The 27337-nt window shown below is 41.9% G+C and overlaps 1 protein-coding gene across 1 annotated transcript in view; it reads right to left on the bottom strand.

Annotated features, from left to right (window-relative positions):
- Positions 1-4710: 4710 nt before the first annotated feature.
- Positions 4711-27337, bottom strand: part of ATM (ATM serine/threonine kinase) — a 106409-nt gene continuing 83782 nt past the window's right edge. Inside the window, exons 43-56 of the mRNA XM_045297739.1 lie at positions 26573-26780; positions 25262-25375; positions 24642-24800; positions 23545-23683; positions 22155-22237; positions 20970-21110; positions 19968-20084; positions 17481-17630; positions 14719-14884; positions 13739-13825; positions 11191-11305; positions 10389-10452; positions 5244-5380; positions 4711-5129 (exon numbers count right to left, since the gene is read on the bottom strand). Of these exons, the coding sequence (XP_045153674.1) occupies positions 4946-5129; positions 5244-5380; positions 10389-10452; positions 11191-11305; positions 13739-13825; positions 14719-14884; positions 17481-17630; positions 19968-20084; positions 20970-21110; positions 22155-22237; positions 23545-23683; positions 24642-24800; positions 25262-25375; positions 26573-26780 (1864 nt within the window). The 3' untranslated portion in view covers positions 4711-4945. The remainder of the gene's footprint in view (positions 5130-5243; positions 5381-10388; positions 10453-11190; positions 11306-13738; positions 13826-14718; positions 14885-17480; positions 17631-19967; positions 20085-20969; positions 21111-22154; positions 22238-23544; positions 23684-24641; positions 24801-25261; positions 25376-26572; positions 26781-27337) is intronic.

Genomic DNA, 27337 nt, shown 5'->3' with positions numbered 1-27337 from the left:
TCCTCTGGTGTAGGCAGGCAAAGTCAAATCTTAATCTTACTCTATACCCCATGTAATTCTTTATATTCGCATTTCCTCTTTTAGGGAAGGGTGAATTTATTATCTAATGCTGTGTGATAAATTACCAAAAACTTAAACCAGTAATTTATTACATCGGTTTTTGAGGCTCAGGCATCCCGACTGGCTTAGCTGGGGGGCTCTGGGTTGAAATCTCTCTTCAGGTTATAGTCAAGATACTGGCCAGGCTGGAGTCACATGGCGACTCCATGTGACTCCGAACTGCTTCCGGTTCATGGAGGGGTTGCTGCTGGCTTCCATCCAGGCCCTCACGATTCCATGCACAGGCCCGGGGAAAGCTCATGTGCTGGCTGTGGCGTGTCAAGTTTGTAGCAGATGCTCCAGTGGACATCCAAGTGGTATGTAAGGATCATACACTTTTCATATCCTTTCAGGTGCATCCTTGTTTCTTACCCTGGTTTCCTTGTCTGTGATCTTCAAATGTTGCCCTTTATGGGCACCTGACCTGGTTGGGAATCATACACTGTACTTCAGTGTGAAAAGCAAACACTTAAACATATATATTGCTGAACAGAAAACTACATATGCTGTATTTTACAAGCAAAGGGGTTTGTAGAGAATAATTTTGAATTTCACATTTCTCACCTGAACCAAATCTTTTGTGAGAACTTCTACTGCATGGTTACGGGGTCCCCCTGGAAATAGTCCATGAACTTTTTGAAGTGGTCACATTTTCTTGTGGCAAGGGGACTGAACTTCCTTCACGACATGGTAGGCGTATGGACTGCAAACTTCACCTTGCACACCTAGTACAGACCTTTCAGTCTGCAGAAAGACAACTAGAGCACCTTCTAGGTCTAAACAAAGAACAATTTATTCCCCTTTTTGCCATGGGGTAATTAAAATCAAAACTCACCTGCCAGAGTATTTAAACTGAGATGCAGCACAGCAGTCTGGCTCTGTTCAGTTCACACTGCATTTTAAGTTGCCCATTTCCCCCAACCTGTGAGGAAAGCCTATACCTGCCTTGCTCACTCTTATATCGTTAGGGCCAACACCATGCCCAGTACACAGAAAACACAAATATACTAATAAAATGAGTGAGTCTTGCAACTTCTTTAGAAATGTTTATTCAAAATGCATTTAATAAGTGGATTCAGGTAACAGTGTAAACATGTACATTCCATAATACTACAATAAGCCTATATAAAATACATGATTTCATTACGGTGCAATATAAAAATGACATATAACTCTATATTTGAAGCCAGCATACTTACTAGCTTTCAACTTATTAATACAGACTGACCTTTCCAAATGGTAACAATTTAAACATGGTCTAAAGAAAATAAAAATGTTGCGTGTCATATTCTACAAGGACCATGTATTTATGTACCTGACTTTAAGTAACTGAGCTTGGGTTCCTGGTCCACTCCCCAGAAAATAAATCCACACCCTGAATGGCCTAGTAAGCAACCCCTATCTCCCTTATTGTGTCTTCAGCTCCTGTGACACCTGCTTGCCCAGTGAGGTGCAGATGGACAATCAGACATAAAACTCCAAGTAGAAGCACACTGAGCATGCATTCCCGGTATGCACATGCGATGACAAAAGATTCAAGAATAAAATTTGTCATGTAAATGGCTCCCAAGACATAGCTTTTTAGAGAAAGCAGAGTCTACCTTTTGTGGAAACCCAAAGAGCACAGGGTACACCAGATACATAAACATCTAGAAGCCAGTTGAGACACAAGAACCACTTTGGGAGGGTCTGACCAGCATGAGACACAGTGGGAGGGCTACTGTTGTCCTTGATTTTGACACAACTGTTTAAGCAGGCTACATTATTATTGACCTTGTGATTTGCATCACTTGAAATAGTCTCAAGTTAGAGTCTGTCTATATTAAACTTTTTTTTTAATATTAAACTTTTATTTACAGATTATTACTTTGTATCATGGACAAATTACCTCATATCTCCAAATGTAAGCTGGGATAATAACATAAATCTTTAAAGGTTTTGTTGCAACTATGATTAATATTTTCTTAAACCTAATTATTTCTCCTGTGTTCCTGATAAATGCCTATCTTGCTCATTTCCAAATAGCATTCCAGCTAACCTGCAAGGCCAGTGGTTCAAACCTCACAGCCGTTCCAAGAGAGGATGATGAGGCTTTCTACTTCCATTAAGATTTACAGTCTCAGAAACCCAAAGGGGCAGTTCGACTCTGTTCTATAGGGTCACTTTGAGTCAGAATCCACTCAGTAGTAGCATGCTTGGTTTTCTGAGAGTTAGGGTTGTTATTTGCAAATCTGGTGTGACTTGCTTAACTGTGATGAGAAAGTTTACATTACTGATTGGACCTATAGGGACAGCAAGTAATATGAAGGTTTGGGGTGTGTGTGTGTGTTACATTGGTGGTGGTAAAAGGCAGCTGATGTCAAGGAGTTCAAGAAGGAAAATAATGTTTTAAAATAGACGGTGGCAGCAATTGTGCAATACTGCTTGATGTGATTAAAGTGTGGAATGATATGACATCTGTATTAACTCCCAATAAAATGGTTTTGGGGGGAAAGAAAGTTTTTATTACATGGGCATCTTAAAGTATGCTAGTCAGGGTTGCATGGTGGATTGATAATCTGCTATTCAAAGCTCTTTCGAGTAGCTTGAATTAGCTATAAACTCATTTACCTGTACTATCAGGGTAAATGAGTTTGTAGCCAATTGCCCTATTCTAACTGTAAAAATTCCAAGGCTTTCTTTAAAATGAAGGCATTTTAAGTTTATTGTATCCTCTTGATCACTAACTATAGTAATAAAACAACCAGAAATTGCCAAATAAAATTTGTTAGTTTACAAGAAAATGACAAATCAAGGTGACTTTATAACTTAAGACACACAAAGATTTAAAGATGCTTACTAGAAACAAACCTAGAAATTTGTAGTCCTAAAGGTTCTGGAGGCTGGTGAGGGATGGGGGGGCGGGGGGCGAGGGGGAGACCAGGTGGGTGAGCACTTGGCACTGGCAGTAAAATTAACTGCCAACACCTCATAATGAAAATGGATTTTTTGTTACCCTTCTAAGACATAAACAGGAGGAACGTTCACTCATCCATTTCTTAATCTCTGCAAGGCACTGTATCAACATTTTTACAGGACGGAGGTGGGTTAAATGCTAGGTGTTCACTAATAAGCAGGATTTACTTGCTCATCTGAGGAGGGAACAGGGGCAGGAAATAAAAAGGCAATTCCTGGCTACATACCAGGCTGGATAGTCCTCCTCTTCCAACAAAAAACATAGAGATGCTGGGTAAAATGTAACAAAGGGTCTTTGAAATGGGCAGTGAGACTTAGGTTAAAAAGGGGAAATCTTTATAGCTAAAGAGAAGGAAGCAGAGAATCAGACGGTGTGAGTGATGCTGTCGCTGTCCTGGCCCACTGTGCTATCTCGTTATCCCATGTGGTTCAGCTTTACGTCTCCCTGGGAACCGAGAAAGCTTAGACTCGCATGGGTAGACAGCAGGAGTCAGATGCACCACTCCACCCTCCCTGCTAGAAAGGTGGGACACGCAGAAGGCACCCCGCAGTGAAGGCCTGTCAGTGGAACTTTCTGTCCACTAGCACACGGAGGTGACAAACGTGTGTCTGCACTGGACTGGGAGAGCCTTATCCTCTAGGAATCTGATATTCCAGATCTGTTCCCAGATTTGGATTTTTACATTTCAAAATTACAAAACACAAGGGGAAGAGTCCACCAAATACAAGAATCATCAGGATCAGGTGCCTGAAAATGTCACCCAGTAGAGCTATAAAATATAGTTAAGTATGCTTAAAATGATGAGCAACATAAAAGAAGGAATTGAGAAGTTAAACTAGATACCATTAAATAAATAGGCAGAGCTAAGTAATCATACATAAGTGGAAATTAAAAATCAAAACATTTTCAAAGAAACCCAATACATAGGTTAAAAAGGAGATTATATACAGCTGAATGTAGGAGATTATAAACAGCTAAAAATATAAATCATGAACTAGAAGACAAATATGAAAAAAACCTTAAAGGTACCATAAAAAGATAAAGAAACAAGCAAAGAAGAGCTTACTAATTAGAGAACAGAAAAAGAAGATACAATGTATATTTTTATAACAGAGTAACCACACTGTCAATGAAATATAATAACTTGATTAAAAACACTGGGAAATTTTGCTACTGAAAATTCAAACACATTTCTTAAATACTACTTGTTTGAATACTGCTGCTTATTTTTAATAGATGTGAGCTTTACCATGATACAAAGGAAATGGTTATAGAGTCCACCCCTGTGAAAGGCGCCCTGGTGGCAGAGTGGGTTGGTTGTGCACTGGGCTACTCACTTCAAAGTCAGCAGTTTGAACCCACCAGTCACTCTGCAGGAAAAGATGAGGCTGTTTGTTCCCGGAAAGATTTCAAGCCTCTCTCCTATAGGGTTGCTAGGTTTCTGAACTGATTTGATGGCAATGATTTTGGTTTATAAGTTATCAAGGAATTGTCATCCATAGATTTTGTAATAGTGAACAGGTTCTAATTAAAAGCGACCTCTAAACTAGCCGAACTCTTACAGTTAGCCTTGAAGTGATATGAAAGCTGCACACGCCTTCTTCCATGGGCTTCCGCTAAAATGTGAGTGATGCTACTGAAAAATGATACAAGTATTTGAGAAGAAATAGAAATGTTTAATATCGGAGCATGGCATTTCTAAACTTTGAGAAAACAGCCGCCTTTGGAGACTATCAAGGCCTCCTTCACGGTTTTAAAATAACAGTAAGCATTCTTAAAACCAGCGTAGCAGTACATGGGTGAAAAAGTAACACCTGCTTTTCCAAGTATGTGGGTGGCCAGAATCTAATTCCTAACGGTGGAACTGCCGAGGGAGTCCTGTGTTGAAGATCACACCCATGCTTTCCATCCTGGGAAAAGCCGGCTGAGATTTTTGGGGTCCATGGCCTGCTGAATGAGCAGGTTCACCTGTCCCCCCACGCTGAGCACAGTGCCCTCCTCCACGCCTTTCAGCTTCGCTTGGAGTCTCATCAAGACACGTTCAGCTACTTTGTTGAAACTCTGGTCGATGCCACTAATGACAAAAATACAAAGGTCAGGTTTCAATGATGCAGAACAACGTAAACGGGCGTTGGGGACAGGACATTCTGAATCACTGGTCTTAAATCTTTCCTAAAATACTACTCACCTGAGATTTTGTTTGCATTCTTGGTCAACTGTATTCAGAGTGGAGTTGAGCTCGGTTTCATCTTCGGGCCTCTGCTGTAAATACAAAGCTTTCAATGGATTCATGGTCCAGTCAAAGAGAGGATCATAGAGGAGGACCTACATCGAGAGGGCATATGTATTAGAAGAAAAATGTGCATTTGGAAGATGCATTTAGAAATATATAAATATAATAAGTACAATAAACAGAGTCAGTGGTGAGTCACTGGGAACTGTCTGGTGTTTTCTGTGAAGTGAATTCAATTCATTCTCTTCCATGGCTGAGGAAGGACATCTTTTAGTGCAGGTTTCTTGACTCAAACTCCCTGCTTTGGAGTCCATTTTGATTCGTAGCTGCCCACTCAGACTGAGTCGACCTGCCCCCTTTACTTTCCAAGACTTTAAATCTTTCTAGAAGGAGCCAGCATCATCTTTCTCTCAGAGCAACGGGCAGGTTGGACGCACTGACCGTGTGGTTTGCAGCTCAGTGCGTCGCCCACTCCACCCCCAGCTCACGCTGTTTCCTGACTAGGGGACACGAGGGCGGGGGAGCTATCAGCCCTCCCTTTCTTCACGCTCTGCTCTTTGACTAGTGTGGTCCGGGTTAAGCGCTTCTGCTTCGCAGCAAGCCCCAATTTCCTCAAGGCGGACAGTAGGCAGGTAGGGAACACTAGCAAGTCATTTGTACCTCATTCCTAAGCCATGTTTCACACACGGCTCATTAGTAAGAACACTGACACTCTCCTCCCCAAGCTACTCCTGTGGTCTTTTCTTTCTCAAGTCATTCCAAACACAGGTGGAGGGGGAAAAGGTGTAATTTACTGAATCTTCCAGAAAGCCTCGGGTCCTGGTACTGTGGTTGAGATCTTAAGATAGACTTGAGATCGAAATAAGGAACAGAATTTGGGTACCAAAATAACTGGCGTAGCCCAAATAAGTAACTTTTAAAGCTTCATATTTTAATAAGTGAGCAGTTTGGGATGAGATTTTTTTTTTTTTAATCTTGGCTATCTAGTCCAGCTAACCACCCCTTGTATTTTTAAGTACCAAACATTTTTAATTGTCAGCTCATATCAAAAGTTACCATGTTACTGGGGAGAGTGATTATGTAGAATATCACAGCGTTATGAGGGCAGAACATTTTTGGCTGCCGCCTTAATTAGGTTTCCTAGTAGGCTGTAGGAGCCCAGATGGTGTAGTGGTTACCAGTTGGGTTGCTGATTGCAAGGTCAGCAGATCGAAACCACTAACTATTCCACAGGAAACTCACGTTAGTCTTGGAAACCCACGGGAGCAGTTCTACCCTGTCCTGTAGGTCACTGTGAGATGCCATGGACTTGATGGCAGTGTTTGTTCTGTTTGAATAGGCTGCAGATGAAGATTATAAAATGCTTCCTGCATAACATTTTAAAAATTCAGACCTTGCCAAATATCCCCTTAGGGATAAAACTTCCCTTATTTATAAAAACTACTTAATGCAGTGTTTCACAAAATGGGTAATACCACCCTGTGGTAGTTATATAATCTGTTGTCAATTTGAGAGGATTAAGAGTTTAAAGGTGGAGTCTAGCCTGTCAATCAGGATACAGCCAATGAGGCCTCTGTGTAAGCATGGCCTTTCCCTGAGGATTCTGGGAACTCCAGTATTTCCTCCTTGGAGGTGGGAGACACTCTCTCTGCTCACTCCCTGAGAGACATGCTACTGACATGACACATGGCATTATGATGATAGACCCTGTTGTCCTGGGAACTGGAGGAGCCATGTGGAGACCCTGCCAGTGCTGAGATGCTTCTACCGCCACTGGATCCACATGACTTTCCACCCAATACCCTGTGATCTTCCTGCATTCAGCATCATTGCATGTGTTTCTTGAGTCTGAAGACTTTATAGATTGATATCGGACATATGGGCTAATATCAGTCTTATGGACTTGATCTGGACCTGGCTGGGATGTTTTCTCAATATTCAACTGCTCTTGTATATAAAGCTCTTCCCTACACACATATGAGAGTCCATGAATTTGTTCTCTAGTCTACCCAGACTAACACACCACACACACACGGTGTCCTGAGAGGACACTGGAACAATCCAGGAGGCTGCAAAAGCAGATGCCTATACTTTATCCTGGGTTATGGGGTACATTGCAAAAGTTTTTCATTACCAGGAGGGCACTGAGTAATTTCTTTCTTTCTGAAAATGGGTGAATAAGCCAAATAAGTTTGGGAATGTATGGGTTACCATAGGAAGAGAAATATTTCCTTGGTAGAATGGATAAGATCTTAGAGGGCAGAATGGTCCACTATGAAGTGGAAAATGAGATCTTAAAGTCCAGGAGACACAAATGAGAAAGAAGATGTACACAAGTCAACAGGCTCCTAAAAAAGGATTTAGGAAGTGGGGAGATGCTTTCCTTGTTAGTAGCCACGGTGACGGTGGCTCAATGAAATCTAACAGAAACAGAAATGAATCCAAGGGAAGAGCAGAAACACCATTCTAAAGGACAGAGATCCAGGGTGCTCCTAAAGCGGAAGAGCACTGGGCAGCAAACTGCTCTTTAGATGGGGCGGCCATGACAAGTGATTCCAGGAAATAGGGCTTCCATCTCATTCGGAGTAAAATCCTTACAATGGTGCAGCACCCCAATGTGGTCTGGCCACTGTTCTCCCCTAACTTGATATGCCCCATTCTAAACAATGAAGCTTACTATCGGATCTACGAACAATGAAAACATCGCCCTACTTCCCGAGTCCTTCTTCAGGAGCCTCAGACTAGGGTAGATCTTCCCTAGTCTGACATTATATTTGTCTCTCCTGCCATTGGATGATTGTGGGGCAAAAGCTGTTTGTCCCTCAGGCGAATGAAACGGGACTGCCACAGCCCACTGTTGTGGAAGGGGGCTGACAGCTCACCCCGGAGAGCAGACTGAAGTGACTTGGTCTGTCTCTACGCCTGCGATCAAATGGCAAAAGCTGCAGAAAGCAGCCACCTGCAAACATATCAGTCACTTCATGCGGCCAGCCTCAGCCTCCCCTCCTGTCTAGAGTATAAATGATCCTTTGTATGCCTCAAAATTTGTACATCGCCCTTTGTGTAATCGTGGCATGTAACATGTTGGCCTTAAAGACTATCTAACCTTGCCTATAAAAAAAGCTCTAGGCTCGAAGTGTCCATCCTTCAGAGACCCCCACAATTCGACTATATCCTGTTTTCTTTTGTACTTAAGTTTTCTTAATTGCAGTCATGTCCCTTTCGAACCTGTTTGTGATGCACGATACGAGCTGGTCTGGACATTAGCGACTCTTGGGCTAATGTAGGAGCTATCCAGTCTACTCAGGCGTAAAGGACCCTTCTGCCAGAGACGGAGTAGAATAAACACTGGGCAGTGCATGCAACGTCTTTGGACCTTCAACCAATTTGCAAATTTAGTACTTAATTTCAGTCTTAAGTGCAAAAGAAAATTTCATTTTGAACTGGAGTTTCTACATTCATGTGTCCATGTTGTTTTGCTCTTACTAAAGAACACTTGCCATTTGCAATGAATGCCAACAGGTAAGCACATAATTTGAAATGGGAGCTAGAAAAGAGAATGGATTTTCAGCCTGGAGAAAAGCACAGCCTTAGATTGATTATGTCCAGCATATTACTCACACCCATTTCAGAGCCTTCCTGGACCAAAACCCATCCCAGCCCCACACGTGCACAGAAGTTCTATCGAGATGCTGCCTCATACAGATGGGCCCAGGGGGACTTTAGCAGGTTGTCAATTCTCAAAGTTTGCTTTTCACCACTTCTCTCTTACGAAAAACCCACCCTACGAGCTGTCTGTACATTTGCAGAGGATTTTCCATTTTATGAGAAAGGTAAAGAGACAGCTCGTGTCCAGCATGTTTGCTGCGAGCCCTAGAGAGGCAGCGTGGAACGGGCAGCTAGCACAGTGCCACCACCGAACTCCTTCCAGGGACCACACTCCTTGTCAGGCTGCGTGGCTGTGACTCGGGCTTTGAGAACTATGTGTTAAGTGCTATTTTAGGTTCTGTGTGTTGGCTGATTAGATTTGGAAAGTTCTTTTTTGGGTCTGGGAATGCTCGGAGTCTTTTCCCATGTAAATTAATGGTAACTGATTTTTTGCTTTACACCATGTCAACTTGGGAAAGGTTTCATAGAAGTGCTCTGCTTTCAGAGACAGTGAGGGGTTCAGGGGACCAGTATTCCCTCTGCTGACCACAGCCTCCTAGACAGTCTTCAGGGTCCCCCCCACCACCACCACCTTTGTCCTGATATTTCACCTTTACTACTTTTTAAAAACACTGCTACTGACCAAATTCAAACCACAGACCATATTTAGGGAAGGAGCAGGAACATTTGGGTTTTTGAAAGCTCTCTCTCACTAAACAGCCCGGTTGGTGGATGGTTGTCATAGATACACAATTCTTGGTAGGGTAGAGCTAATGTCTCAAAACACCAAACTCACTGCTTTAGAATCAACGGGGCTACACACTGGACTGCTAACTACAAGGTCATTTGCATCTGTAAGACCCAGTCTTGGAAACCCACAGGGGTAGTTCTACTCTGTCCTTTATGATCGCTATGATCCGACACCATGAGCACTGGGCATTTGCTTTTCTTCCTGTTCTGTCCGGGATCAAATGAGCAGTGATCCTGATTAAGTGTGCATGCTGTACAGGCCCCAACCCCTACTGAGGTGGGCTGCCCCCGGGGCTAAAACAGCAGAGTGGTACTTGCAGCAGCCAACCAGTCTAACCATCACTCCTACACCACACCCCTTCAATCTCCACCCGTCTAATCGGTTCTAAACCTGGCTAAGAAGATCGCATTTACTGATCTCCTTTCAACCCCAGTGGAAACCATTCTAGAAACACCACCATCATGGCTATCTAAGCTGTCGGAGTGGAGTGCTGACTGATATTTTAAAGGCTACAGACGAAGAACGTTGAGGGACGGGAGCATTTCTAAACCACTACTGAAGTGAGAACGCTTTCAGCTGTGCAGCCGCTACCAACTGCAGCTCAGCCTCACCGCCCCATAGTCGAGTGAGAGAGCGCCTCCAATCAGAAGACTCTCGCTCTCTGCCAGGTAGCAGAATAAAGGTCTCCTGGAGACAGTTACCTCTACAATGGTCAGGAGGGTTTCCTGAGAGCTCCTCATGACTTCCATCGTTTTCTCACAGCACCTGCAGAGTCACAGACACGTTATACCTGTGCATCTTGTTGCACATCGCTGCTTTCAACCTATCTTTACATCTGTAGACGCTCATGTAGTGGATGCTGACATGACTCATGTGAATAATTCCCAACTGCCTATCTCAAAGGGCATAGTTCTTCAAAGAGCAGACTTTCAATGGCTGCTTCTGGAATGAATACAATGATCAAAGTGAGTATCTCATACACTTAGCACTTTTAAGGGGATATCGACACTGTGGAGCCTTTTTTGGTCTTTGTCGTAGCAACTATGAGCACCCAGACATACGCTGGAAACCTGATAGGAACTGTGCAACTCCTGTAGCGAGAACTTGCACACAATATAAACTCAAGGCAAAAATGAAGTTTTTTATATATGTATCCTGAACAAAGACAGTTCTGATTAAAAAAAAAAGTTAGCTTCAATACAGAATTTATCAGCAAGAAGATGTAGCTTCCAGAGCATATACAGGGAGCTTCAAAAATTTTGTGGGCAATCTCCATTCTTTTTTAACTCGACTTTACCACAAAATCTTGAAGCCCTTTTACATGCTATTTTGGATTAGGCCTCAGCTGGTTTAAGAAAAGAGAGTGTATTTGTCCTTGGGCCAGGGTCTTTTTTCTCGGCACAGCTAAAGGCCCAGAACAGAATCCTATGATGTACAGAAAGCTACAATCCAAATACTACTGACACCAAAACCCTCTACCTCCCTTTCCCTTCCATCACTTACCTTCTGAAGACGCCTTCCACCCCAGTGATGCCCATCCCGTCCACAATATCTCTGGTGAGTCTGAAAGGAACCGTTTCAGGAGTAGGAAGAATTTTACCCTGTTCAAACGCAACCCCTGAAGTTAAAAAAAAAAAAAAAAGTGAGATGAAGAGACCTGACAACTGATTTGTTTTGTTCCCCAAAAGGCAAGTGAAAGCCCCCAGGGACAGAATAATCAGTGCCTACATCTAGGAGTGTCAGAAACACAGCAGTTTACCCTACCACTGCTCTACCACCTCTCCGGTGGCCTAGGAGATCCTCTCCACGTTCAAATGACTAGCTGTAATTAGAGAAGTCTAGGTGCGTTAAAAAATTATTGGTAGAATTTAAGACGTAGATGTTGCACATATATGTACACTATTTTTAAAATTTAAACTTTCAATTCTGAGTGCATTCTAGATTCACATGCAGTTGGTACAGAATAAAAGATTATCCCCGTGCCTTTACCTCATCTCCCCACTGGTCACAGCTTGTGCGTGGCTAGGAGTGTAAAATGATACCGTGGCTATGGGAAAAGAGTGGTGGGTCCTTCAAAAGTTATACCCAGACCTGCCGTCAGACTCAGCAATTCACATACCCAAGAGACTTGTCATGGGGATGCAAACCGATACTGCCATGGTCACTGCAGCAGTATTCACCGTAGCAAAAGGTAGAAACCACCCGTGTCCTTCAGCAGATGAATGGATAAACAAAATGTGGTGTGTGTGGCTACTTTGGACATATAAGGAAGACCATCAACAAAATGTCAATGAGTGGGAGAGCCCATGAAAAAGAGAAGGACCTTCAATGAGATGGACTGACAGTGGTTGCACAATGAGTTCATGATGAGAATGCTGTGGGACTGGGCAATGCTCCATCCTGTTGTATATACGGTGCTATGAGTCAGAACTTATTTCAAGGCACCCAACAACAACAACAACAACAACAACAGTGTTCCATGATATAAGTGTACCATGGTTTGTTTAATCATTTATCCATTGACGAACATCTTGATAGTTTGGGGTCTACTATAAGGGTTTGTATGAACAATGAAGGGGCTGCCAGAAGTTTTCAGACAAATTGCATTAAAACAGATCCCAAAACCACAGTCTATAAGTAGAACACTGATCAGCTGTACTTCATAAAAAGTAAAGATGTTTCCTTTGCAAAAGACCCTGCTAAGATGAGAAGACAAGCTACAGGCTAGGATAACATATCTGTAAATCACAAATCCATCAAAGTTCTAGTCGCTACGATTTATAAAGAACTCTCAAAACTCAACGGTAAAAGCAAACAACCCATTTACAAAATAGGGAAAAGGTAGGAATAGATCTTTTACCAAAGAAGAAATACAAACAGCAAATAAACACATGAAAAGGAATATAAATTAAAACCACAATGAGAAAGTCTAGTACCAACTAATTTCTCAAGCTATTCAACAGCAGGTCACTGTCACTCCAGCTACATTTAATTCCCTACCACTCCCTTAAGATCCTTCATCTTCATTATTCCTTCTCTCAAAATTGCCTGAAATACTCCTCCTTTTGTTAAGCCCTGACTCAAACGTCACTAGTGCTAGCAGTTTTACTGGCTAACCCAGACTGAGGCAGCAATTCCTTTCAGAATTACTATGCTTATAACTTTTAAAAAGTGTTTTTTGCCTTTGAGATCACAAGGCATTGAAGGGATCAGGCATCAGGCATCAAAAAAAAAATCACATGATTGTGATTGAGAGGGAGTGCGGAGTGGGGACCCAGGGCCCATTTGTGAGAAACTGGACATCCCTTGCAGAAGGGCTGCAGGGGGGAGAGGAACCAGTCAGGGTGCAGTGTAGCAACGATGAAATATACAATTTTCCTCTAGTTCTTGAATGCTTCCTCCCCCCCAACTATCATGATCTCAGTTCTACCTTACAAATCTGACTAGACCAGAGGATGTACACTGGTACAGGTAGGAACTGGAAACACAGGGAATCCAGGACAGATGAACCCCTCAGGACCAGTGGTGAGAGTGGTGATACCAGGAGGGTGGAGGGAAGGTGAGGGAGAAAGGGGGAACCGATTACAAAAATCTACATACAACCTCCTCTCTGGGGAATGGACAGCAGAGAAGTAGGTGAAGGGAGATGTCGGTATGACAAAATAATAATAATTTGTGAATTATCAAGGGTTCATGGGGGAGGGGGGAGCGGGGAGGGAGGGGAAAAATGAGAAGCTGATACCAAGGGCTCAAGTAGAAAGCAAATGTTTTGAGAATGATGATGGAAACAAATGTACAAAAGTGCTTGACACGATGTATGTACGTATGGAATGTGGTAAGAGTTGGACCAGCCTCCAATAAAATGATTTTCTTTAAAAAAGTGGTTTTTGTGATAAGAGTTGTACGAGCCCCTAACAAAATGATTTTTTAAAGTGTTTTTTGCTTTGTCTGTTTCTTTCACACTTGCAGTAAACATCCTACTGAGCCAATAATTTTTCTTGATGAGCAAATATTTGCTAAGTGGATTAAAAACGGACTTTTTGCTACTTACCGAGATCAATATGTACAAGTTTTGCTGACTGTTCATTTATCAAGATATTTTGTACATGTCTATCACCAAGTCCAAGTATATAACCAACTGGAAAAGAAGAACATAGAATCACTTATTTCTGCTAGTTTGGTAACACATTTAGCCATAACTTCAACTAGTACCATCTACATACATTTTTAGCACTTAGGGTTTTTAGTGTACTTACTAGGAGATCATGACATAATTGGACATTTTGTGGATTTCCATGAGCATTACCTTCTACAAATGTTAGCTAGCATGCTGAAAAATGTTTTCCCTTTGCTAATAGGCACCTACTTTTAAGTACTATTACTTCTAACAATAATGTGGTTAAAGTTGAAAACCGTTACTTAACCGAGGCCAAAGCAACACATTACATGTCCTCAAGTACTTACTGAAAGTACTGTGTAAATTCTTCAATTTCATGAATTATATTGGTGTTAGAGGGAAAAAACACTGCAAAGGGAAGTCTTGAACTTCCTGTGTTTGAGTTCTATCTAGTTCTGTCATTAACTTTCCAATTTATACATAAAGGAGTTGAATCATCCCAGTGCTTTGCGGTGTGGAAGAATGCTACCTAATAACCTGTGAGCTGCTCCCAAAGCTACCAGCTCCGCCTCCCTGGGCTGTGGTGCGCAGTCGGGAGGAGGGGCCTTTAGGCCAATGGATATTAATGAAAGGAAGTAAGTCCAATGGAGTTCACCATCAGCTTTGTCATTTTCTAAAGAACGTTTGTAGAAACCATATACTAAGGAAGAGGAGAGGAGACATTCCCTATACAGCAAATAAGCAGCCTTATTCCCTATCGTGGAGCAGGGCCTTCCCTGTAAAAGCCAATTTTCAACTCAAAGAGTGAGGATGAACAAGAAACACAGGGACCTAATGATGACGAGGATCTCTGGTTATCGCCTGAAGCTCGAACGTCAGAGTACCGAGTCTGCTAAAATGTTCAGGAAGATTACCGATCGAAGAAGTAGCCACACTGCGAGTATAAGCCAATCGTTTCTCAAACCAAACAGCTGGATCCAAGAACTTTTCCATGCAGAAGTAACGGAAAACGGGCTGAAAATTTTGGCAGATATCCATGAAAGTTTCATACTTCTCCTCAAAAGATTTCTTTTGCACATCCTTCAAATAGACCATAAAAAATTATTTTCTCATATGTGTCAGTTAACTGAACCAATACTAAATATCGATATTAAAAATACAATAGGTTTAAGGGAGATTAAAAAATGAACAAGATAGCCGCTTTGCCCCTAAGAAGCTAACAGTCTGGTTAGAGAAGCCATTAAGTATACGTGTCATTCCCTTTAGTTGTTCATATTAACTTTCGGAAAAGGAGTCACCAGCAATGACTGTCACTGGTTTTCCGAATTAAGGAATTAATGAATGAATGGTCCTGTAATACAGGAGGCATAAACACAAAGGGCCAAGGGCAGCATCCACACATCTCAGATGGCATGCTGGCACCCCGCGAGGAAGAATTAAATAATCAACTGTGCGTGCCAACATCCTCTCTGGATACAGACTTCCTGAGGCCAGGCTGACCTCAACTTCCTTCTAAACCAGTGGTTCTCAACTTCCTCATGCCGTGAGCCTTTGACAAAGTTCCTCATGTTCTGCTGACCCCCAACCACCAAATTATTTTCGTTGCTACTTCATCACTGTAATTTTGCTAGTGTTATGAATCGGGCAACCCCTGTGAAAGGGTCGTTTGACCCGCTAAGGGGTCACGCCCCATAGGTTGAGAACCGCTGATCTAGATGCTGATGAACTCCAAACACACACCTCTGGCCCAGGTGTATTTATTCAGCTTGAGCTTGATTTGTTTCTCTGTCTACATAAAACCTTCACTGGGATCGCAACTGCCCGCCCCAAATCCAAATGCGTTCCACCTTCCCATGTTGGGCAACCCTCAGCCACCTGCACTTGGTCAATAGCCTCACCCTCTCCTGAGTCACTCCCACCAACAAACAGTGCATGGACCAGACTGCTCCTTTTCCCCAGGCCCACTTCAAACCAGCAACCAAATCCTCTCAGTTCTGACTTGTTCACGTTTCTCCTATCTACCCATCCATCATCTTGTCCAGCTGTGCCTCAGGAGAAAAGACCTGGCAATCCTGCCCCTATTCCTATGGGGTAGGCCTATCCTGTCACACGGGGCTGCCACGAGGCAAAAGCGATTCCCTTGCAAGCAACCTCCACCCACCCCAATATTCTCCATTATTCGACTTAGTTCAGAACCCATAAATATCTAAAATGTAAATTTTAGATTCCAATCCTCCCAATGGTTCTCTACTGGCTACAAGGTAGAGTCCAAACTTGTTAGCCTCTCCTACAGCAGCTCTAATCACATCTGATATAGTTAAAAGTTTATTGTGCCAACCTGGCAGATAAACACGTGAGGTTAATTGAAGGGCGGAGGGATAAATGGCTCGGTGAGCCTCGCCTTTCTAGTTCTTGCGTCTCTTGCTCTCTGATGGTCAGACCAGGGTGCAGCTGCCTTAGCCAGCTCCCTGCTTCAGCTGGCAAGGCCCACTTCCTGCAAGATATCCCTGAGGAGAAACCACATGGACTTACACTGACGCAGTCCCAGGTGCGGGAGCAGCCATGTGGAGACCTTTGCCAGCACTGAGATGCTTACATGTTCACTGATTCGGCTTTCCTCCTGCAGTTGACATCATTGTGTGTATTTTGTGAGAAGGAGGAGGACTTTGTGGATTGGTGTAGGACATAAGGGTTAAAGGGTTAATGATGGACTTGTGGGATTGGGCAGCACTGAGTTGGGATGTTTCCTTGATGTGCACTTATCCTTTCTATAAAACTCTCTTATATATGAGTTTCTATGGATTTGTTTCTCTAACGTACCCAGACTAACACACCATCTAACCACATCTATCTACTCTTCCTCAAATACGAAGCCCACATTGTCTTTAACTCTTGATTCATGCCTCCTTCCTTTTGTTTGTAGTTCATTGTGCCCGGAGCACCAACTCACTTACATAACTGAGCTAGACAACCATCTCCTCTGTGAAACCTTCCTTGATTCTAATTCTCTTCAAACCTTGATTCAGGTAAACTTCCTCCTGTGTCTACACTGTCCCAAAGCCCATAAAACTTTTTCACAAACTTTAAAAACATTTAACAGAAAAAAATAATAATAATAAAAGGAAGAGGAAGTGGATTCTGTAGTTGGACCAAGTTCAAACCTTCCCTCTGTCATTTATTAGCCTATGGACCCAAGTAAGTTTCCTGAGTCGCTGCTCATCAACAATGGGAATCATCATGGTGATGATCGATTAGTCAGGGTCTTTGGGAGGCCTCAGCACAGACAGAAGGCATTCATAAACGCGCAGACGGGGAGAACGAATGTAGACTGCATGGCCAATGTGCAGAGCGAATCCTTCAGATGATCACTTGTTTTGCTAAGATTTACCTTACTGCAAATAGAAAACAAATTAGCACACACTGAATAGTAATTAGCTGAATTTCTCTCCTGACAAACGTTGGCCCTGTAGTCGTTTAATAACCTTCCTTGTACATTCACATGCACTTTCCTTCTGGGGAGCTTACTTTCATTTATTTAGCATACTTAATAAATTTCATTCATTTTAGAATACTTGTGCTTCATGAAATGAAACTTTTGTTATGTTACACATTATATGAGAACTGTCAGCGGTAGTAAGCAGGTGAGTAACTGCAATAACCTCTGAATGCTACTTACCATCATTTTCTTTTGGCACTGGTACGCACTGAGATCCTGGGGCCTGTATCTTTTATGAGCACCGTCTTCACTGTGAACCAGAAAGTCGCCAATGGGCACGGTCCCTGTGCACCACTCCAGAACCCCACTTCGCTGAGACAGGGGGACCACCTGAAGGGACCAGTGAAAGAGCTTTTGAGCGAGAAGGGCATCAATAGCCATTTGTGGACCATTCAGATATCAGTCAGTGAAAAGCATTTTTTTCCAGTCTGTTTTAAAATTTTTGTCTGCAGGCAACAAGTCTCCCTTGAGAACTGCTGTTTTGCAGTCCTAGTGATCCCTCCGGACAGGGTCGAACTGCCCCGACGGTTCCAAGGCAGGAAGCTTCACGAAGCACACAGACAAACCTGTCTCCTGAAGGGCAACTGCTGGGTTTGAACTGGTGACCTTTTGGTTAGCAGCTGAGTGCTTAACCACTGCACTGCCAGGGCCCTCTCCTTTGAGAAAACAAACTTCAAGTTCAAAGAATATGACTTTTTTTTTTTATGGTAGCATGCTTACCTCAGCCCCATTTGGTGGTCCACGTACAGATGTGGAAGATGGGAATGGCAGGGGGGGGGGCCTCTGAGAGCCTTCTCATCTCTCAATCCCCACATTAGATAAGCACAAATGAGCAATTATAGTGGTCAAGTATGTTAAAAAATTATTACCTTTATAAACCGTAAGAAGGAGCCCTAGCCCTAACCACAAGGTTGCTGGTTCAAAGCTACCAGCTGCTCCTTGGGAAAAAGAGTGAAGGTTACCTGTTCCCATAAAGACTTAGAGGCTCAGAAACACCTAGTAGGATCGCTGTGAGGTGGAACTGGTGCAAGGGCAGTGGGTTTGATTTCTTATTATAAACCATCGAGTAAAAAAGTATGAATAAATGTCTTCTACTCAGTGCAAAGCTTTATCAAGTCTAAGATATTGAAAAATATTCTCTGGGATAATAACTTTTATTCATACATTTTTGTATATTTTTATTTCAAATCTACACATAAAGTTGTAAACGTTATGCAGAGTATTATATGCATGTCTTTACAATTCACTCATTGTTTTGATTTTAGAAATGCTTGTACTTTTACCTCAGTCATTCATTTGAACGGTTTTATTATTCTATTGTAAAAATATAAAAGACAAGAGTACTGTTACAAAATGACAGAAAATGTTATTAAACAAAAGTATCAAAATGTGAAGGTACTTGTTTCTTGATATAGCCTCCTTCTAGGTCTGCACAGTGCTAAAGGCAAGGCTCCATCTCTTTAATCTCCGGAGGATTCTGCACTCTAGTTCTCACCGCGACAAAGGGGCAGTTTCTGGGCAACCAGGGGGGACGCAGACCGTGTTCCTTTTCGGTGCCTGGGTTTGGGGAGCACAGAGCGGGCTGAGGGGAAGATCAGGGCTGTGAGGGGACGGGGGTGAGGTTTCCAGGAAATGCTCGCTACCCTCAAGGGAGGAGCAGGTGCATCGTCATGAGGGAACAACTGTCCTGGCCTTCGGATCATCAAAGCAGTTTTCTATTTCCCTGACATTTCTTCCTAATAAGCTGTGATTGTCTTTATCTTTGGAGAAAAAAATCTATCAAGATTACCTCTTAGACCCCAGGCGGATAAAATGAAATATTTGAAGAATCTGTATGAGAATTTACTTATGCATTCCTATTTATCAGCAGCTATACAAGTTCGAAGATGACATGATAAAGATTTTGTTTAGATTATTAAGAGAAAATAGAACTATTAAAAATATGTGGAAACTAGATACAATTTGAAATAAAATTTAGTTTTGAGAATATATATAAAAGATTACCCCATGGGGATCTCAAAAAGTAGTTTCCATACCCTTCTGAGCTTATCTCTCTACTTTGAATTAAACTAGTTTAAGACACGTCTTGGGTCCAATTCATCCCACACAATTGTCTTCAGTACTCTCAATCTTGCTTAAGTGACTGCTGAAAAGCCCTCCTCTGTGAGGAAGCTGACCTGTATGCAGCGCTTCTGGCACCCATCAAGTGAACGCTTGCTAAGGCCCTGAGGTCTGACGACAATGGAAAATGCCACATCACGTGAGATCCCAATTTTAGTGACAGCTCTTTGGGTTTTTTCTGTTACTAGACTGCAGCCACAACTTTTTGATTCATTGATGTTTATCTTGGCCAATAACAGGGAGAAAACACTTTAGGTGAGTATAGGAATCATCAAACCTCAACATTAATGGATACGTTTAAAAATAAAATGTGATATTGCTTCTAATGCAGAGGTTGGAATCATGGCATTTGGACAAACCTACCTCCAATGTTTGTTTGTTTTTTCACAGTCTGGAGCTAAAATGGTTTTTAACGGTTTGAAGGTTTGAAGAGAAAAACCAGAAACCGAACATGTTTTCTATCTGGTCCGTAACAGAAATGTTTGCTGGCCCGTGTAATGACAGCTCCTATGTGTTCTTGGTGAAACAGCAGAACAGGCTGGTTACCTTATATGTGCAGATGGTTAGTTTCCTCTTTCTGGTTTCCGTGTTTCTCTGCAGTAATGTATTACACATCTGGAAAACCTGCTGCATGACAGCATCTTGTCGCAGGTCATCGCGGCCCTGTGGAGCCATCAACCACAAATAAGCACAGCCCAGTTTCTTTTCCAAGAGTCCGTTGAAGAAAACGGAAAGGCACTCGAAGCTCAATTGTGCATCGGTGCTTCTCTTAACAGTCCTTAAAATAAACAAGAGCTACCGCCTTTCTTTCTTTAGCATGAGCTACAGTTTGGGAGAGAAGGAGCATTTTTTCCCCAGCTGTGAATGGGGCTCGCTGACAATGACCTGAGCATGCAACGCAGCATCCGGCTGCAGCAGCACTGTCTTCCTCCACTGCTCTAATGCCGATTCCAACTCAGAGTGACCCCATAGGGCAGAATATAACTGCTCTCCAGGGTTCCAAAGGCTTTTGTACTGTATAAATCTGCACAGAAGTAGACCGGCTCATCTTTCTCCCAATGAGCAGCTGTTGGGTTTGAATCACTGACCTCCTGGTTAGCTGCCCAACACTAAACATGCTGTGCTACCAGGGCACCTCTACTAAAGAGCTCCTGCGAAAAGTCGGTCAAGGAGGAATGCCACCCCTCTCTGCTCCGTTACGAAGCATTTAGCAGTGCCCAGTATCCTGACGCAAGTGCCTTTACTTTAGACTGTTAAGAAAATAAGCAGCCACTATCAAAATTTTTTTCTCAAAACAAGCAAGCTGATTATTAATTTCCTCATGCCTACACATGTTAACAATAATCTTTCACTTAATTGGTTCTAGAAAATAATGTTTACTTTATAATAAGTTTACCTTATAGGAAGAAATACATTAATTCCTATAACTGATTATTCAGAATAAGAATGAAGACCCAAATAAAACAGGAAGAAAATATCAGCTAGTGTTAAATTTGACCCTGAAGTCGTTAGTTCTCTAAGAACCACTCCAGAACAGGGGAGCCTCACCTTGACAAGCTGTCGCCTTTCCTTGCCATCAGAGCCTACACAATCTATTATTTTTGGCAAATTTATACCTCCTGCTAAACGAAATTCTGCTCTGAATGACTGTATCGTCACCAGACTCTCATATTTTCCTGTGGGGTCCACCTAATAAAAACGCATAAATATGACAACAGGTTAGAAACATTATTTACATTTAAAGAACTAATGACTTATAAATGACATGAAACAGAAGAATAAATGACAACATGCTATGGGATAAGCAGTAGAACTGTAATTTTATTATCTTGTTTAAGATAAAGATGTAAGATTTATCACTGGAAAGGTTTGAAAAAGTGATGGATAGATATCACAACCTAAAAAAATCTCTCACTACAGCCAGGGCACACAAAGAATTAATAGTGTTGCGCAGCGATCTATTCAAAAGACAGACTTGGGCCTTTCCATGCATTACCCCTATGTCACCTGGGAAATAACAACATTCCTCCCCAAACATTAACCAGTCAAATTTTAGAGAAAGGCAAAGAGGAGCTTTCATTGTTACAACAGCTCGATCTGGCATTGTCAGGAAAGGTTCAGCTAAATAACTCAGCTGGTGCCACTGGGAAGACATCCGTTTGTATAAGGCAGCTACATTTCCCAGTCAATAACGACAGACACTAAACACTAAAGTGCACACTCAAGAGGTGAGATTTGTCTAGGTAGTTAAAATGATCATTTACCTTTATTATTATGTTTCTGCCAACTCGGTATTTCTATAGCAATTACCCATCACTATAAACATCATGTATTTAACAGTCAACATAATATATAATGCATGACAACATAATGCACGCAGAATTAAGAAATCTACAATATCAAACAATTAGGAACTGTTTTGCCAGTAAAACGGTAACACTGGCATAAGCCCATGCCTCCTCCTCCTCCTGTCTCACTGAGATGGCAGTTAGGTAGCCCTTCTTCCAAAGAGAGGTAGGAGGTTTAAAGATGAAGGTAAAGAAAAAGAGCAGGAGTCTATTTGAAGGCTCAGGGAGTCTAATAAAGGCAAGCTATAGGTTCAGTCATCTGAAACTTCCAATATTTAACCAATTTTGACCAACTAAGAAGAGAAGCTACGTAAAATGGCGTAATCAAATAAGGAGAAATATAGTTTAATTTTAAAAAAAATCAAAACATTTCACTCTAAATTACCTTGATTTCCATAGTGGGGACAACAACATCTTCTAAATTCTTCAATTTAGTAATTGGCTGGTCTGTTGGAATATTTATGCCTTCTGCGTTTAAAACGAAGAGATTTTAGTGTCACCCGCAAATTAAGAAGGAACAGTACTGATGTTACATACAGCAGAGCATTCAGAAGACACCATGACACTCAAAGAGTCTACTCTGTGCTTCTGAGCAGAAATAGCAAGGCAGGGCCCGAGCAATGGGCTTGCTTCTGCACACCTGCTTCCACAGGAAGCATGGCCTGCAGATATGCACGCTCTGTGGCAGCTGCAATTAGACCAGGTGCACTGAGGGGCCAGGCTGAGAACCTGAGAATAACTCTGTAAGTGCTTGCAAAGCACAAACAGAATTTATACCTGTCAATTTATCACCAAGTGACTTTAGGATGTGACAATATTCTTTGTTTCATTAGGGGAAATATTATGTAGCGTCCTATCCTTACTTTAAGGTAATAGGAATTTAAACTTGAAGATATGTTTCTGAAAAGGCAGAGGAATGAATATATTAAAAGTATAAGTTCTTGGTAAACACATTTAGAAATTAGCCCATAACCAGACTACAGCAGCTTATAATTATTCAAAGAGACCCACCAGGAAATGTCATGGATTAAACATAAGGCATTCTAGAACCTGTGGAGGCAGTGGTTCATAGTGAAATAACCAATATCATTAAAAATAATAATAATAAAGCAATTCCATCTTGGAAACTCTTAATTACTCTGTTACTTTAGTGGGTTTTCTTCTATACAATTCTTTACAACACATACTTGTACCAGCAGATTATAAGGAGAAACAAATATTAGCTTCGTGCTGTTGTTAGCTGGCTGTCAAGCCCGTACTTGACTCGTGGTGACCCCATGTATAGTCAGAACAAGCTATTGCAGCCCATGAGTGTTCACGGTCTGATTTTGTGGGGGGCAGTAGGTTGCCAACCCTTTCTTCTTTGTTGGTCTTAGTTTGAAACCTGCTCAGCGTCATAGCCAGGCGCAAGCGTCCATGGACGATGAGCAGTGGCTGTGCTTCAGGAGCACGGCTTGGGAATCACACCTGGGTACTTCACTGAAGGTGAGAATTCTCCCATGGGACCACCAATGCTCTCTCCACTTATTGCACTTACCTGTCAGTTGCACCAATATTAAGTGAAAATAAATAACTGGACGGTGATGAGGCAATTACCTAATATAGCACGTGAGTGTTTGGGTCCGTGTGAACATGTGAACTGTAATCATCGGCCTCTCTCATTGACAACCAGAGCACTGTCTGGGGTTTCACAGGGATTTACCTTGTAGACCCTCTAGTACACATGCCCACAGGGAACAAGCAAGAAAACAGCACTCATTCTTGCAGATACATACTTCTCTGCATCTTCCACTGAGTGGCATCTAAGTTTGCTAACAGAATATAAGCGTCACAAAGTGCCTCAACATTCCTGACCATCTGGGGTCTCCTACTTTTGATAACATGTATTATTTTACGTGCAGCTGCAGCTCTATCCTATAGAAAAAACAAGAAACAAAAACATTACAAGAGGAAGTACACACATTTAAACTATTCCATTTAATAAATGAAAAATTCGGATTTATGCATATACCTAAATCATTCCTCAGATGCAAAATCATAAGCATAGTAGCCTCAAAAGTCAATGACTTAATGACTTTAAATCATTTTTCCCCTTAGCTCATCGCTTTAAGGGGAAAAAAGTAAAATCCTATTGGTATTTCCTATGTTTAGAGAAGGGGCGCAGGTCGCACAGTAGGCAGAAGTTCAAATCTATCAGCTGCCCTGTGAGAAAGATGCAGGAGTTGCTTCTGTACAGATTTACAACCCTGAAGACCCCGTGGAGCAGGTTCTACCCTGCCCGACAGAGTTCTCTGTGTGTGGGAGCGAACCCAGGGCCAGCAGGTTCTTTCCTTAATGCTTTGAGAAATATTCAGAAATGACTTCTAAAAAAGAAAGAAGGAAAGAAATGAAGTTTAGTACCTTAACAAAGAATTTAAAAACTGAATATTGTCAGCAGTACAAATTCTTTGTTTTTCTTTCCAGTATTATTCTTTACTAAATTTCTTTTTTTTTTAACTCATTTTATCAGGGCCTCATACAACTCTATCACAATCCATACGTACATCCATTGTGTCAAGCACATTTGTACATTTGTTGCTACCATCATTCTCAAAACATTTTCTTTCTACTTGAGCCCTTGGTATCAGCTAATTCTTTCTGCTCCCTCTCTGCCCCACTCCCTCACGAACCCTTGACAATTTATACATTTTTATTATTTTTTCATGTCTCACACTGTCCGACATCTCCCTTCACCCACTTTTCTGTTGTCTGTCCCCAAAGGAGGGGGTTATATGTGGAAGCAGTACATATTCTTATACTCCCTAAGACTTAAAATAGGAATATTCTGGGAAAGAATGAATATACAACAAAAAGGTTTATTTAATCTGAATACCTCATCAAGCTGAGAGTTTTGTTTGGGTGTGGTTTTGGTTATTCTACTCCTTTTTGCTGCCTCTGGTTTGGTCAGAAATTCATCTTTATTGGCATTTGCTAAGGCCAGTATAATAAATAAAGTATGATGGGGATGATCCATTGAAATTCTGGAGATGAGCTATGAGAAAATGAAAAACAATCAGTTTTATGTAAACAAACAAACAAAATAGAAAGTCCATACTAGAATGAAAACTTGGTTGCTTTCATTTTGCTGAATATTAAAATGTGTAATTTTATTTTTTAATGCAGTGAGTGAAATGTGTGTGTGTGTGTGTGTGTGTGTGAGAGAGAGAGAGAGAGAGAAAGAGAGAGAGAGGCGGAAGGGAAAAGAGAGAAACTAAGTAACTTATGTGTAGTGAGATGAAATAAGAGAATGTCATTCTTGCCCTTAAACAGTTTAATAAATATTAGAAAAACTTTTCTATACTTCCAGTTCTTAGCCTGTAATGGTAGCATAATGCCATCTATAAGGGGTTTTCAGAAAGATTGTAGAAAAATTCCATTATCTTTTCATTCAAGTGGAAACTCCCCCGAGTAAGGACATGAAAGCTCGTTTACTTTGGTTTCAGGCTCGCTTACATTGTCGAGGACCTCATGAAACCCTAGGCCTCCCATCATCTTGGTCCCCATTCTAGCAGCCAACTGGTACATAAGAGGCAAACATTTATGTGACGGAATCTTCATTCCAACGCGCTGCAATTTGAAAAAACCACAAAATTCAGAAACATTGCTTTTTAAGTATTCTTATACCTAAGTAAATACGTGAGTCTAAGATAATTCTACAACACTAGTAGATACAAGGCTGCTAGGAGCTGGGAGTCGATGCCGTGACAGTGTGTTCGCGGTGGTTTAAGAAAACTGTCCAGTTCAGACACCTTCTTAGCTATATTTTCACAGTCAATTATCTTATCTGAAAGCCTTGTTGATGGGTACTCTAAACGGATTCACCAGTGTGCACGTTACAGTATTTGGTCTTAAACTCTACTCAGGACAGCTGGATACTTGGCACTGCTTATATCTGCTTATATCCCAATGACTCCAAGGAGGACAGAGGGGACACGAGGGCTTTCCTGACCATGACTCACGGGAAGTCAATGTGCAGTAAAATGCAACCATTATTTTGTCTCTAGATGCCACACGTTAACAGATCTTAACATTTACTAGTAGCAGAGACTCCCTATTTGAGTCTATTATTTTTTACATCCTGAACCATTTTACTTTTGAGCTTCAAATTGGCTGAAATAGACATTGTGTAAGCATAATTTTAAGTGTCAGTATTGTTACTGCGTGTTCCAGGACTGGGGTCCCTGGGTGTACACACAGGTAACATAGATCAATTGCTTTAACTCCTTGGTGCGGAATACAATTCTACTCTGACACGTGGCTACTGTGAGTTGGCATCAATATCAACTGATAAATCATCACTACAATAAATTTTAATATAAACACTTATAGAATATTGTTGCCTTGATATTTCTCTGAACCCCTCCCCCCCTGTATAGAATTCACTGTAAAAGTCCTAGGAAAGCAGAAGAAGAAGAGGGCACACACTTGTGGGTCCATCATTTAAAAGCTGCTTTTTAGTCCCCCTAATCTAGCTTTCTGGGCAATGTCCTATTACAATGAAAGAGGAAGAGAAAGACTTAAATGTTGTCACCTTGACAACTTCCATCGTGAGAGCTTATCACCTATCTCTGTGCGAGCAATGAGCTGAGAGCTAGGGACACAGGGGGCTTCAAAATGTCATGCAATACAATGACAGTATCCCATGATGCTTTTGAAGTCCCCTGATAGCATCTTCATCTGCTGTGGAGTGGGTTCCTGACGCCGAGAGGCTAGGTCCAATCTTGCAAAGCAAAGGCTAGACTACTGCGTTGAACAACGACTTGCCTTCATCATGCCATTGACTTCAGAAGCGCCAGCATTTTCCAGCCAGAGAGAACAGAGTCGGAACACCCACATGTCATGCTCTTCTCCACTTAATAAGCAGTTGATGTAATTTTCAATCGCTTTATATAAGAAGCGCTTACGATCTTCCTTCAGAGCCCGGAGTGCACATTCATCCAGCTCGAGCTCTCGCTGAACCTTGACTGTGTACCTGCCAATGGGTAACTGGCATGAGACACAAAGGCCATCCTGTTTCTACAACTACAAACGCACGCGTGATACATAAACATGAAAACTCAGATAGCCACCCACTGTCAGGTGACTCACTAAGCAAGGTAGGTAGGCAGGCATGGGCTTACTTGTGCTTCCTTAATAAAATGCAGCGAGCAAGTCCACACTTTTCACATCAAAGATTCTGCTTCTGGAGATGAGTATCATCTGCCTCTCTCCCAACTCCAAATAACTTCCTATAAAGATCACAGCCTCTTTACAAATTTACATCCCCTGGCAAGGGTGGAGTACCCGAAAAACAAATTAAGCATGGGCTTACTTATTAATCAGTAGTGAACTAGAACTGTTTTACATGAAAAATTTCCCTAAAGAGTGCACAAGAAAATGTGGTGAAGACAGCGAATGATGCTTGGCTACCAAAAGATATAACACCTGAAGTCAATGAAGACAATGGGTGCACAAGCAAGTATGGTGAAGAAAGCTGATGGTGCTCAGCTACCAAAAGATATAGCACCTGAAGCCTTAAAGACCTGAAGA

Source organism: Echinops telfairi, unplaced genomic scaffold, assembly GCF_000313985.2.
Source record: "Echinops telfairi isolate 266 unplaced genomic scaffold, ASM31398v2 ScPeMD7_7421;HRSCAF=8459, whole genome shotgun sequence".
NCBI classification, from domain to species: Eukaryota; Metazoa; Chordata; class Mammalia; order Afrosoricida; family Tenrecidae; genus Echinops; species Echinops telfairi.
Note: the sequence above shows the minus strand (reverse complement) of the source record. Positions and strands in the feature narration are given on the sequence as shown.